Genomic DNA, 15,441 nt, shown 5'->3' with positions numbered 1-15,441 from the left:
AGGGTTTTGCATGAGGAAAGGGCAAAGAAGCCTTGCAACTCAACAATTAGCATATAAAAAGTCCAACGTTATCCATTAGTCATTGAAGAAATAGAAATCTGAACCACACTGGGATGTTGCTCTTCATTCTGCAGAAGATGAATGATATGTCAATTTGAGGGTGCTGGGAAAACAGTATCCTTGTATATTACTGATGGGACTACAGTGTAGCCAGCTTGGAAAATAGTTTGGCAATTCCTTGAAATGGTGAGGAGTTCTACTTCAAAGCAGCTAATCAGGAAACACAGAACATTCAAACACTTTCACACAAACCATCCTGACACACTCACACAACACATTCTGACACGCACAAAACATTCTGACACACTTGCACAAAACATTCTGACATACACAAAACATTCTGACACACTTGCACAAAACATTCTGACATACACAAAACATTCTGACACACTTGCACAAAACATTCTGACATACACAAAACATTCTGACACACTTGCACAAAACATTCTAACACACTCACATAAAACATTCTGACACACACAAAACATCCTGACACACACACACACAAAACATCCTGACACATTAACACAAAACATACATACTCATGTTTACAGAAGCATTATTCACAACAGCATCAAGTAAGAAGCAACAAGGTATCTGCAAATTGATGAATAGACAAGCAAAATGTATAATATTCATTCAACTAACTGTTCTTCAATAAAACCAAACTCCAACATCATAAATGAACCTCAGAAACATTCGACTGTATAAAAGAAGTCCACTGTAATGTGTGACACAGTTTCTATGTCAAGTACAGCGAGGTAAGTATATACAGATAGGAATTAGTGCTTGCCTGGGGGTAAGGAGTAAAAATGGCTACCAGGTTTCTTTATGGAGTGATGAAAATTCTGTTATTGGATAATAGTGACAGTTTGACAAATTTGTAAGAAACTAAAAACCATTTGAGATAATAGCGTGTGTTCATTTGTGCAAATGAGTGTACATAAGTGTACACATAAATGTAGGGGCCATAGGACTACCTCAGATGTTATTTCCTGAAATCTGCCTACTTTTTTTGAGACATAGGCTAGGGTTTACCTATTTGGCTAGGCTGGCTGTCCAGCAGACACCAGGAACATGCTATCTCCACCTCCTCAGCACTGGGACAACAAGCATCACCAAGCCTGACTCTGCCTCTATCTCCTCAGCATTAGGACACCATCACCAGGCCTGACTCTACCTCCATCTCCATCTCCTCAGCACCAGGACGGCGAGCATCACCAGGCCTGACTCTTTACCTTCTGTTTTCATGCTTGAGCAGCGAGCACTTTACTCACTGGGCCCCACATTTTGAGAGTAACTGTGGACAGGACGTGAATCTCTGTAAGAAAAATTCTAACCAAAAGAAGAATAAACATTTACACACTTATAACAAATTCAGTTCTCATTTAGAAAGAAGAAAGGTAAGGGAAGACAGAAGAAGAGGAAAGGAGTCAGGGCGGTCAGGTGTGGTGGTGCACTCTTTTAATCCCACCACTCAGGAAGGCAGATGCAGGCAGAGCTCTTTGAGCTCCAGGCCTGCCTGGGCTACACAGGGAGTTACAGGCTTGCTAGAACTGCTTTGTGATAGTCAGCCTCAAAATAAATAAATACCCACAAAATAAAATAAAATAAGAGACTGATCTCAAAGAAATTGATTGCGGGGCTGGAGAGATGGCTCAGAGGTTAAGAGCCTTGCCTGCTCTTCCAAAGGTCCTGAGTTCAATTCCCAGCAACCACATGGTGGCTCACAACCATCTGTAATAGGGTCTGGTGCCCTCTTCTGGCCTGCAGGCATACACACAGACAGAATATTGTATACATAATAAATAAATAAATATTTTAAAAAAAAAGAAATTGATTGCGATTCACTGAGTCATTTGTTGTTGTTTTCCTTTCCCTCCCCTGGAGAAACGAAGAACCAGAGAATGTGCTCCCACTCACAAGGGGTCACGAGAATAAGACATTTCGTGGCACATACTACACTGTAAACCTTTCTAGCAAAGAATGTTCTTTAGTGAATATGCTATTCTCCATAGATAACTTTAAATATTGTAACATTACATCTTTCTGTTCTCCTGTGAGCTACACCATTAACTTCCCCTAGGTTTTATTTCCCTGAGGTACCAGCTATCCACTGAACACAAGCCTGACCCTGGTCATACTTTCCAGCCATCCGACCAGTGACAGAATGCTAACGGAGACAAGCAGAAGCTCCTTCCCGTTCACTGTCTATGTGGACCACGCACAAATGCACCTGCTGCTCAGGGTTTCTAGTGACACTTACATTTTACCCCACAGAGTTTATACGTCCTCGGGAATCAGAACCAAGAACACCTGCTGTCACCAAGATCACAAATTAACCCAGACACCGCCACCAAAACAGCAGTAGAAAGTTAAGAAATCAACTCCCACTTTGAAAGTGAACTCAAAAGTCTCTCTGAGACTTCCAACCTGCTTCAGTTAATCCCTAGACAGGGAGCAACTTTACTTACAGTAAATTAACCACCCCTAATTGCACAAAGAGGCCTTGCTGGTAACTGTTGGGAATACAGCTAAACATGAGAATACCTTTTGGGAAGACAAAATCTACATCATGCCCCAAAGCCTGTGGGAATTGTAACTCCTCTAAACAGATTTTAACCCAACAGAAAACAAATTGAACTAAAGTTTCACTATGTATTAGGAAATCCATGGTGAAACAGAAACAATCATACTTAGGTACATACAAAGACACTAAAAAGGGAAATTAATTACCAGAGATTGGTCTCACCCAGAAACCTTGTCACGTCACCTTAATTCTATATGACTTATTCTGGATGCTTTTCAAGCAGGTAATGAAAAGCAATTTCAGTTAAGTGCTGTGGTCCTGGGGTTCCAGTATGAGGCCCCGAGTGCTTGCTACCCACTTCTTTTCATGTGGTCACCCACACCATTTGTTCCCTTATTCAAGAGAAAAGGTTTCCTGTCTGCCCAGGGACCCAGAGGCAAGGATCCAAAATTAATTTCTCTGTTCTCATCAACTTCAAACCGTGGTCAACTATATGCAAACAAAGGTTGCATGTTCAATTATTTTCTAAGCCAGAAAGGATGTGTGCACCTTTCCATAGGTAACAACAGAAACAGGCTGGAAGTGAGAGGGTTAGCTCCATGCCTGAGCACTTATTTGCCTGCCGCGCAGGAAGACTCTCAGGCTGGAGCTTCAGCACCACACACAGTAGGACAACAAGCAAACAAACAAATATAACCCAAAAATTATACAGAAACAGCTGCTACATCTGAAATAGTGTAAAGGGAAACAGAAACACCCAAACTCACGTAGGTTAAATTATAAATACACAAATGATATGTCCAATATACTGCGTGTTTATATACAAAATATATGTAACACTGTCAGTGTGTAACTTTCTTAGGGAAAAATCAGCATCAAGGTTATCTGTTGTGAGCTCCTATCTGCAGAAAGAGAAGAGGCTAGGAATGTGGAACTGGATGAGATAACAGTCAAAAAGAAAAACAAAGCAAAACCAAAAAACCCCACCCTCCTTGTCTGTAAGTAAGCAAGCTAACAAAGCAATGATAAGCTGTGGTCAAATTCCCACTTCTGCAATCAAGTCTTATCGCAGGAGCCCTGGAAGCGAGTGCAACTGTCAGACCTTAATGACTTCAAACGGGTGGCTGAACTTCTAGGTGTACAGGAAACTTGAAAGCACTTCACAACTCCTTGTGGGTATAATTAGCCTGTTGCAATTGTTGGCAATTCTCATCGTAGGACTTTAAAAGGTCACTCTGCGCTCTAAGATACCAAATTTGGAGTCCCTCTCCCTGCTGGACAGATTAAGCACACCCTACAATTAGTATTCCCCATGCCTGCACCTGTTCCAAAGCCTCTTTCTTCAGTGATGAAAATGAGGACAGTCAACAACATTCTAAATTCTTGAGGGATTATAAGAGGCCTCAGAAAGCAGGCACCGAACAAGTGTGATGTCAGCTCTTGAGGTGATTGATGCTGGTCACACTGACCACAGACAGAAGCCACAGCCTTTTCATAAGTAACCTCTGCACATACAGCCCTTCGTTGACTCCTTCCACGCACGAGCAGTCAACATGCAATTCTGTTATTTAACAAAACTAAGTTTTTCATGATCTAGCTGGTCTTCTACAAGGAACATAGAGAATTGTAGATCAAAAAAAATCTAGATCCAACTGATAAAACAGCAGTACTGATTTATCTAAATTATGACAAGACTTGCTGAGGGTCTCATACAGAGGAAAATGATTTTTAGTTTATGCCTATAGCTCAGAGCTATATAGTTTTCTAACCTATTAATCCTAGTGTATTCTACACATTCCATAAATTGGCAATGACAGTAATTTTATTGCTATACAGCAAAATGACAGTAAATATTTAAAGGACATAGTTTTAAATAGAGATACATTTTAGGAAAGAGAAATTAATTTTAAAAATCCAATGTATAAAGTTTGAGAAGATTTTATAGAGATGTCAGTAAACATAACTGTCAGTCTTAAAAATAAAACCATAATTTCCATTCTTTTCTCTACCCTCTTTCTGCCCTTCCTTTCTTTCTCTTTGAATGAAAGAGCACCAAGGACTAGGCTCCAAATTCTCCATTCTCTTGAAGTCATGAGAATCGCTAATACCTGCCTCTGCATCAGAACAAGGCTTTGGCAGCTGAGACACCAGGCTACATGAATGAAGAGATCCTGTAAAGCTTTCCTAAATGAATGGCTAACTTTAGTACTTGATGCATCTCCCAGGCAAAGCCTCTTACTATCACCACAATGGATAACAAACCAATATAGGTGCTTAAGTTCTTCATCCATATGTAAACTTTTTTTCAAATATACCTAAAATTTTATAAAATGGTTTTTAAAACATTTTTCAGTAGAGTTAGCTTCATCTGTGTTAATTAGTTTATTTTCTTCTGTGGATTAAATTATATATTAAAAGATCAACTGAAGTAACAATATGAAGAATAAATTAGGGAGAATTTCAAAATCAGCATCCCAACTAGAAAAATGCTAGCAGGGGATGGATTATCACCATCATTCTCCAAAACACATCCACTTTTAAAAATATATGCTATTTAATTGTGAAATCATCATTATCTTTTAGGTTTGTTGTTGGGGCTATATAATAATCAAATTTAGAAAACTATAAATTATATTTAAATTTATTATTTACAAGCAATTAATTATAAAAACCAGCCAGGTGGCTTTCATTACATAAATTACTGCTAATGACAGAGACCTCATGCTGCTGCTGCGTTTAGCATTTGCATGTGTCAAGTGCAGAACTACCCTCTTCAGGGCGGAACCAGAGCACAAAGGAAAACACCCAAGTTCAGATTACACCAAAACTCACTGTCTGCTTCTTGGAAGTTCTGAAGGTTTGGTTGTTTGTTACCGGGAACTTACACTGAGGGAACACTTCAGTGTAAAACCTTTACAGTAAGATACGGAAGTGCCTAGCTACTAAAAGTTCTGTCTCCATGGTCTAAATCTTACCAAAAACATGTTTAATCAGTTAGCACCAAACACAATGTGGGATGGCTAATGTCTCACAAATGCAGGGGTGCTGCTTTGTGGAGGGGTAGGGTGTGGTCAAGGGGAGGGTTATTCATCTGAAAATTTTAATTTCTACTTTTTTACCTGTATGAGCGTGCGTGCGTGTGCACACACACAGTTCTGAAAATGGCATTAGGTATATTTCTTCCCTCCTTAAAAATGGTCCAAAGAAAGAAACAGACAGTAATCGTCTACTCAAGAGTCTGTCTCCCTTTCTATATTGCAGTTCCTCCAGTTCTGTGATAGAGATGGGTCTCTTCTGAACAGAATAAGATTCGAACCTCTTCACTTCACCCTGAGATAAAAAACCATGAGTTTTCATGATGTAACAGAAGTAACTTCACACTGCTCTTAAAGATAAATGCAACTCTTGGGCAAATAAAAAGTCCGCACAAAAATAAGAAAAAATTGAAACTATCCAATGGGTAAACCCACCCTATCTGTGAGAATCACAAAAAAAGAAAAAGCAGGTCTGCAAAAATGCTTCTTAAACTGTAGGATGAAATTCCCAAATTACTACAGTCTTCCTTTCTAGACAAATAAAAGTTTTAATAGTTGACCAAAAAGTTCTATTCTGAATTACTTCTCTGATGCTCAAAAGAAGTACTTATGTAATCCTTCACTTTCTTCCTCCTCAAGATCTGCTATTCACCCCTAGAGAAGAGGGTGAAGGAAGCAAGTAGGAGGAAATGTGTCTCCAGGGTCTGCACAGAGAAGGGGATGGGGCATAAATAAGGGTTAGTAAATAAGGAAGGAGACAAGGCTTATTACTAAGTATAAAATACTCTCTCTGCTAACAAACAAAAACAAGTAGTTTAATCGAATGCTTTCGGGCAGAGTCTTTACCATGGAGGGGAGTGAACCTATACATTTGTGGGCCACGACACTGCCTTTGCCCAGCAACAACTCCTCTTCAAGAGTCTCCTTCAAACACTCACAAGGCAGGCAAGAAAGGCAGTTTCAGTACAAAGGAGCTGGAGTTGGGAAGATGGCTCATGATGTAAGGCGTCAAGCCTTGGGTTCCATTCCCAGCACTTGTGCACAAGCCAGCCTGGTGTGCACCTGTAATCCAGCACTGGAGAGCACAGACAAGAGGAACAGACAGCTATGTGAACTGGTGAGCTCTAGGCTCAGTGAGAGACCTTGTCTCAAAAAGTAACATGGACAGTGACTGAAGAACACACACATTAACCCCTGGCCTCCACACAAACACACAAATGCACACCTACACACACACACACACACAGAGAGAGAGAGAGAGAGAGAGAGAGAGAGAGAGAGAGAGAGAGAGAGAGAGAGAATGAATACATAATAGAATTAAAAAAGAAACAAAGCTAATTTCTGAGTCATTACATGTCACACCAAAATACAGAGTGGCCATCATGTCTAGAAACATAGACACATACAACTGACTGGCAATACAGAGAAAACTGGTTATGGCTCCAGGCTATAAGGTCATCTTATAGCATCATACCCTTAATTTAGCAAACCTAATGAGAGTTATGTTTCCAAATGTTCCATTCTCAATGTACCAAACTTTGTAACCCTTAAAAATATGCAAGACATTGTGCATGGGCATTTGGCCATCATTAGAATGTGTTTCTATGAGAAAATAGCATCCATTCAAAGACTTTTTAAAAACAGACAATCAAACACACAGAGGAGAAAACTTCCATTATCTGAGAGCATCAGCAGATATAAGAGGAAGGCAAGTGACTCAGGAGCTAGGAGCTGGTGGGACACGGGGCCTACCTGTTAGTGGAACACTCATCCTGCCACGGGAGTATCCCCCTGCCACTAGAGTAGTCTCATCCTGCCATGGGAGACTCTCAGCCTATCCCTGGAGTACTTCCTGGGATCCACTCCCTCTGAGTAAACATGCTTAAGAATCACAGAAGCTCAAAGTCAGTCTTTCTCAAATTATTATACAGCAATTTTCAACACCAAAACAAAATTATCCAAGCCTTTCGAATGTCAACTAGGAAAAGTAAGATTCATGGCTATAAACAGAACCCACTTGAGCTGCATGTTGATGAGAACATGAGCGCTTTGGCTGAATGATGCACGTTAACGACTCGGGGATGCTCCAGCCCGTCATAGTTATGATAAGCTTTCTGCCAGTGAACACTGCTGCCTGGTTTATGATGCTGGAAGGAGCACAGCACCACTGGCCAAGCAGGACTTTACTTAGAGGGCTAGGATTTCCAGAGAAGGCCAAAGCCAAGTGACTAAAAATACACAGTTAGGATGATGGGGAAGCTGAAACCTTTCTTCTGCTTGGGAAACTGCCATACTTGGAACATGTTGGCAGGTTAAGATAATTAAAGAGGTCACCAGAAAGCGCAGTGTGTGATATGGTCACACAATGTTTTATGGCTGCTCAGCTGTGAGTCATTAGAAGGAAAGGCTCAGTGGGTTTTGATAATGGGGCAGATCATTCAAAAAGGTCCAGGTTTGCAGCTAAATCCATGCCACAGAGCACAGATGTATAAAGTTGACATGGTCAGGACTGGTATGCAATGCACGTGTCTCATCAGAATCATGTCAGCCTAGGATCATATGAAAATGACAAAGAAAAAAAAACAAATTTTTAGTCATAAATCTGTATGGCTTCCTGCTTAAAGGTTGTGCATGAAGACTGCCTGCCCCCTTCTAACTTACCCCATCTCGGGGTCAGGGCACTCACACAGAGTGCCTGGTGTGAAGCCATAATGAACTCTCAATTAGTAAAGTCACTCACATTCTAAAGAGAAACTACCCTTCCTATCTGCAAACATTACCATTGTACAGTCTACTTAGTGCTTTGAGCAAATGCTGCAAAAGCTTTCTGATCCTCCAAAGAGCATAGAGATAACAAGATAAAATGACTTCAGATCACACAAAGGAAATCCGTGCACTGCCTCTAAAGGATTGAAACCAATATCTAAATTGAAACTAACCACTGGGAATGTAGGGGAGTGGGAAGACCAGGAGTGAAAAAGAACGTGAACAGGCTAGAACTCCTTCAGGGCAGTTTTGTTCAGCCAGTTTTGTATCAAAGTTTTCTAAACTTATGAAAACTGAATCTAGACAGCAAGCGTAGACACCAATGCCAGCTTGGGAGTTGCAAATGGTAACGTGGTGAAGAATAAGTTGGGCACACGACTTTTTTTTTTCCTTTTAATATCACGTTCAACACAAAGTTGTTAGCTACAAAAAAAATTTCAACTAAAACAAATCATAAATAAAAATTTATCTGAAGAGCTCTGTTCTGCTCATTTATAATGCGTTACCTGGAAAAAAAGCAGAAGGTCTCTCTAGCCACCTAATCACCATATCAATGACACATGCCACAAGAGAGAAGCACTAGTTTATTTGATTGATCATGGTAGATAAACTCCAAATAACAGAGAAATTAACAAATGCTTGACATTTGCTCAACATCCATTATTCTGACACTGCTTTCAGAATTTCAAAGCCTGGGAGTATGCTTAATCAACATTCATATTCCCTTGTGAGCTGCAGGCACCATATTGCACCCCGCCTTCATACTGATGAAAACTGCATATTGGCCATTTCCAAAATGTTCTGGGACTCCACACAGGGCCCCTTTTCTCTCTTGTTCCTGCTCTGCAGTTTTCTTTTAAACACTTCCAAGATAAAAGCATCTGCCAGTTTTTCTCTCTAGGGATGTATGCAAAATGAACTTACCAGTTTTAAGGCAGGAGTAACCTCACATCTAAATTCATTCATAGGACAGAAAAGGGCCTAAGAGGCCTCTCCAGGGACAAAACCCTGCCGAAATTCTCCCCACACACAACAGTGGGAGCTTTATAAAATCTACGTCCAGACAATTTCCAATTCAAATGCCCAACATAGCATGACCTTTGTCAGATCTCCGAGACCAAGATGCACCCATGATTTTTTATTCTAACCAGCACAGACATTAGACAGGACGCTGTGGCGAAGCAGGAGGTTCAATATTTGCATGCTCTTCTATTGTGAAAATGTAACAGTGACAGCAGGGTGTCAAATTCTTTTCCCTCTAGAACTTTAACTCCATAGGAGAGGCATGGCTGACAGATGACTCCCCAACATCTGTGTTATGTACATGGCACAGCTGAGGAGCCCCAGATCACTGTCAGAGCATCATGGAGATGACCTGCACTTTGCTGATGCCTTCTTCTCAGCCCTGCCCTCCCCGTCCCAGATGTAGAAATATCTATAATGCAAATTGTGTGATTTTAAACAAAATACAAAAATGGCAGTGCAGATGAACATAATTTATAGTCATTAAGCTGTTCACGTACCAGCTCAACATATGTTGTATAAATGTTCTGTACCGAATAATTTATCACATCTGACATAGTGTACATCATATTGTTTTTATTTAATATACTTACTAACATTTCATAGATGGAGCATTGCTTCTGAAAGCGCAGAGAATGAACACAAAATATTTACTCACTGTCCAAGATTTATTTTGATTAGCCTTGGAGTTACACAACAAAGTACAACTCACAAAATTACAGCCATTGTTTCACACACTAAAACATAACACACACACTTACATCTGTGGTCTCTTCCATTTCACTTAAGACCAAGAACACCAGACTGAATCCCTAACTGCCAACTGAATATTTCCTTCTTTAAAACAGGACTTAAGTATCCTAACTCCAGAGTGAGAGTTTAGGAAACAATCTCAGAAAACACTGGTAAGCTCTTTGTATGCTGCCACACAGAACTATAGTGGCCAAGAGGAACAAACCTGCTTCTAAGTCACCACCTCAAAAGGGGTCATTAACATAAAGGAACACTGGCCCTCATTTGACAGTTAGCAAGAATTCACCAAACAAATGCATGAAAGGATACAATACAGCCCTAGGTACTAAATGGAAGAGCTAAAAAAAATAAAATTCCAGCCAAACAGTCATATCAAGGAAATTCACAAGTCACTGAACAGGAGGCAAAAGAGGAATATATAGGTTCTAGATGAATAGCTAATAGTAACTATAACTGTTGAAGAAAAGTTTAGTGGGTCTACTGTAATATTCAAAGATAATAAAAGGGGATGGGACAGGTGGGGACAGGGAGGACAGCAAAAGGAAGCAGATGCCTAGGAGAAAACAGGGGAGGAGGCAGAATAGATGTAATCAAGAAAAAAAGAAACAAGAAGTGACATTTTAAACTTGTTTTAAGGAGACAAGTCTTCCAGGTAAAGGCCAGAGAGTGAAGGATGCAGCACCTGCTTTAATCCGAGCACTCACGAAAATCGGGCCAACCCAGTGTACAAAGGAAGATCATCTAAAAAAAGTCAAATACAAAACAAGAAAATAAATTTTAAAAAGAGAAAAGGATAAGAAAGTTAGTAAGGTTTTTCAAAGAAAACATGAATGTATGTTGGCTTTGATCATTTCTGAGTGAAAGCCTAAAAAAAAGATCAGATCAACTGCTATGGGAAAGAATACTAGGGGGCGGAAATGCAGGGAACATGAGATGAACATAAGCAAGAAAGTACCTTTCTTAGCAATGGTTTTGTTGCCATTTGTGAGTGGAAAATGCCAACTCTTCCAAGGTATGCAGAAAAATAATCTCGCCACAGTAATACAGCAAACATCCAAGGCAACTTCATTTCAAGACAGACACTGCAGTGCAGAAGCAGGGCTTTAGCTCTCAAGATCTCCACCTCTCCCTCCCATGACAGGAGGGCTGACAGTCAATGAGAAACTTCATGTTGAGCAAGAAAACCAGGGAGCCATATAATACCGCACTGCAAGTCAGGTGGCAGAGTGCCTTCCGATGAATTACAGAGCACTGTAAAAATACACAAGAGGCTGTCACACCGGATCCTCAGAAAAGAAAGATAAAGTCTATGAAGTCAAATAGAGTTCAGCACAGAACAGCAAGGTCCCACCTCCAGACTGAAAACGGGAAAGGAACCTAGTCTAAGGTGTGGTGACAATGGCACCTGCACAACACTGAGTTAAGAACGAGTTAACCTTTGCGGTTTGGGGTCACAGCAAAATGTTTGGCCCACATGCATGTCTTTGTATGTCGGTTCTCAGCTCTGTAGCCTGAGAGCTGGGATGAAGGCAGGGAGGCTGAACATTAGCGCGTGCAGTCAGAGTTCACCAGAAACACTGAAGAAAAGGGGTTTAAGTGTTGTGTTGTGTGTTCTTGCTGGGTCCCCTATCATCACCATCACTCCGGCATTTCACTTCTAGACAAGAAATATATTTTACCTTTCTGAGATTATTTTCTGGTCACAAGCCAACCATTGTGACCCTTACAGCGAATCGTTGAATAGAGCACTTGAAAGGGATAAACAATTATAAAAATAACTTTGTCACAAGCACATACATTTTACTTTATTTAGTGATGTAATAAGCTTAGGGGCATATATCAGGTCCAAAACGGTCTTGGTCATTAATTTAAGCAATAAATCACAGGTCTTGCCAACAATGACGGCAAACAGATGCTAACAAGGAAATGTATTATTTAATATTGCCATGTGTTATAAAAATGTAAGTGTGTTTAAGACATGTCTTAAATTTTTATAATAATATGCATTTAATACATTACTGTTTTGACACATGCAGGAGTCAGATTTATAGATCCCATTCCTAAGCTGCTGCTTCTGTGAACACCAGAGCATATTCTCCTGTGTTTTTTTTTAAAGAGGGAAACCTTTAAAGTGCCCACTTGCAACAATATCTAATTGGTTGTCTTGCTGTTTTGTAGTAAATAATGCTAGCAATTGAAACTCATTAGAGAGTGAGTCTATACTTTGCCTAATCAGAAGGGAATATACTAAAACTACAATTTTTAAAGAGATCTTAGTCTAAGAAAGCAGAACACTCATTTTTTCTCACTCATTTTGAATTCTTTTATATGACAGCAAACAAAAAAATACTGATTAGCAAATTAACAATTAATGTTCAATCTTCTATCACTTAAAAACAACAAACTTAAAAAAAACCCTTCTTTTATACCTTTAGGTACCAATTCAAAGGACCATACAATAATGTCTCAAAACACAACACAACTAAAATGTGAATATCCCTCCCCACAGGTCCATCAGACCATGCCACATCATGACACGGACATGTTCCTTCAAAGCCATAGATTTACAGTCCTTTTCCACACAAAGAGCTTCGAAGAAGAGTTGAGGGCTCAGAAAATAACCCAAAATCTACAGGTTTCTTTCTTCCTTTCTTTTTGTAAATGAGCTTTTATACCAACAAGACACCCATTCTGATAAAAAAAAAACCTTTTGTGTGTGTGTGTGTGTGTGTGTGTGTGTGTGTGTGTGTGTGTACATTATTTCCATCTGAACCCCTTTCCAATCAGCTGCTAACATGATCGTCCTCCTTTTGTGTGCAGGGAAGAGTCCATGCTTTCCAACACTTGAAGAAGCAGTGCTTGGAGTATGGAAACTAAATTTTCTTCATTAAATCTACTCAAGCAGATATTAAAAATGCATTTAATATACTGGTGATGGTCGGTGGGCACCGCTGACTGTGACAGGCCAGTTACTGATGATGTGCCGTCAGATGGCCTTCTCAGCAGGCGCCTGGGTCTCAGGCTGCTGAAGGACAGCAATATCTTCCCCCGTGTGTAAGCTCTATTCATCTCCCAAGTATTTACTAAATCACAAGCCTCTGCACACACAGCCCACATTTCGGCGTATGCTAACGAATGATGGATGGCCTCGTCAATGCGTTATGTCCTGAAAGCATGGTTTCCTGCCATCCTCATCATCAAACCCCAGTGCTTCAGAGCTGATCAGTCCTGGGGAATAGATTTTGCAAGCTCGATTAAAAAAGAAGTTCTTTCCATTCGAGCCTCTGACACTCTCCTCCACTATCTGTTGTTTGAACCAATTATTTGAGCAGAATATTCAATAGGTGTTCGGATACTGTAAGACCTAAAGGCTTTTCCTAATGTTTGATAGGCTATCCTTTTATTTATAATACAGCATTCAAGGTGAAGGACTTAACAGTGAAATTTACATTTAAAAACAATCTGCCTTCTAGGTAAAGTAGGCAAAACACGCAAAATTATTTTATATTGTCACATTATGCTATACTATATTATAATGCAAGTGAATTAGTCAACGCATTTCAAAGGAAATTCGGGGGGAGGGACCAACCTCAAAATCACAAGAGCCTATTGAAACAATAACTTACATGAGTCCTCTTAATTACAATCTATCTAAAGCCATGCCCCACTTAAAACTCTTCTGACTGCTCTAAAGTTCAGTGACAAAAGTTCAACCTGTCAATGGAAAAAAAAAAAACAAACAAACCACAAAACCCTCCTTAAAGAACATATATTTTCAGTTCCAAGCTTATATATGTTAGATATCTGCCCTATGAGCCATAGAACATTTTTATTTTTAGCTATATAGCTAGCTTATCTGTGAGAGAGACAATATCACACTCAGACCTTTCACTCAGAGATAATCTATGCAAAAACAGAAGAACTTAGCACAATTAAACACAGAGCAGAGTGGAGGAAGCAGTGTTTAACAGTCAGTGTGTGCTATAAATAAGCGTCTAGAGATGCTTTCAGTTTATAAAATAAGACAGAAGAAAGAAAGGAAGAGAGAGAGAGAGAGAGAGAGAGAGAGAGAGAGAGAGAGAGAGAGAGAGAGAAGCCAGTAAGAAAGAGGCCTCACTTAGCCAACACCTAGGGGGCTGAGAAGCCCCTCCCCACAGCGTGAGCCCCACCATGCCCTGCCATTCCCCTCAACCTTAACCTTGAGATTAAGCTCACTTTTATTGTGCACAAAGGTCACCTATATTAGGTCAAAATTCAAAGTCTCTTGTCAGAAAAGGTTGATATATTCCAACCTCTCCTACACTATGCATCAAATTTTTCATGGTAAAGTCATACTGAGCAGACAGTTTATCCAGCAATTTATTGTGCCGCTGTAATATAATACAGAATACAATTGTCTAAAAAGCTATCACATGAATAAAATATTTTTCATGACAATGTGCCAAATCTAGACTCCCTATACACCTCCACCAGATGAAATAAAGCGACCCAATGTCTTAACACTTCAGAAGAACTCGATGGCAAATACGAGTCCCCAAACATATAATCTGTAGCATAATTACGGCTTACTTCTGCAGACTTAGGCTGCGGGCAACATTTTGTCAATGACATTCAAGATTTTAAGTATTATTTTTGCAAAAGGACAAAGATCTCTAAGCTATTTTAACACTTTCATTTGAATCAGATGAAGTGAAATAGACCTAACTCAAAGCTTCTCTTTTGACCTAGAATACAGTCTTGCAGAACCTCTGTGATGAAGGAGAAAAGGAAGGAGAAAGGTGAGGTCTTGCCCAAGTCATTATCACTCAACTGTGAAGTAAAAGAAATTAAAGGCTATCTTAGAAGGCAGCATTCTAGAACACGACATATTAATAAAAGCAAAGACTTAAGGAATAATAATAATTCTAGGCTCATTATAAACTTAATGCAACTCTGTATTTTCCATTAGTCTGCACGTAGTCAATACTAGCATGAAAAATGGCTTGAGCTTATTTAGAGACACATTCTTCAAAGCTGATAATGCTTGCATTAAACACTAGAACCAAAGTCAACATTCATGTGATGATCGAGTCCACCATGTCCTGAAGACAGACACCTAAACACGGTTTTTGGATTCCAGCTGCTTCCTGATAAGCAGAACTCAGAATCTAAACTGGTATTCAGTTAAATACACCAATAAATGCAAATATCAGATTGAGAACAAAGTTTTCACTAGAGCAGCAGTTCTTAACCTGAGGGTCATGACTCCATTGGGGTTCAATATCAGACATTCTG

The 15,441-nt window shown here is 39.8% G+C and overlaps 1 protein-coding gene across 7 annotated transcripts in view; it reads right to left on the bottom strand.

Annotated features, from left to right (window-relative positions):
- Positions 1-15,441, bottom strand: part of Cdin1 (CDAN1 interacting nuclease 1) — a 240,042-nt gene that overhangs the window by 206,176 nt on the left and 18,425 nt on the right. The window contains exon 1 of one of the 7 annotated variants that reach the window (XM_075961756.1): positions 11,202-11,372. The exons of 5 other annotated variants lie outside the window; for them this stretch is intronic. In XM_075961756.1, the coding sequence (XP_075817871.1) occupies positions 11,202-11,236 (35 nt within the window). In that variant the 5' untranslated portion in view covers positions 11,237-11,372. Of the gene's footprint in view, positions 1-7,377; positions 7,490-11,201; positions 11,373-15,441 lie in introns of those variants that run through there. One more of the 7 variants, XM_075961761.1, reaches the window with a different exon arrangement.

Source organism: Microtus pennsylvanicus, chromosome 2 (assembly GCF_037038515.1).
Source record: "Microtus pennsylvanicus isolate mMicPen1 chromosome 2, mMicPen1.hap1, whole genome shotgun sequence".
NCBI classification, from domain to species: domain Eukaryota; kingdom Metazoa; phylum Chordata; class Mammalia; order Rodentia; family Cricetidae; genus Microtus; species Microtus pennsylvanicus.
Note: the sequence above shows the minus strand (reverse complement) of the source record. Positions and strands in the feature narration are given on the sequence as shown.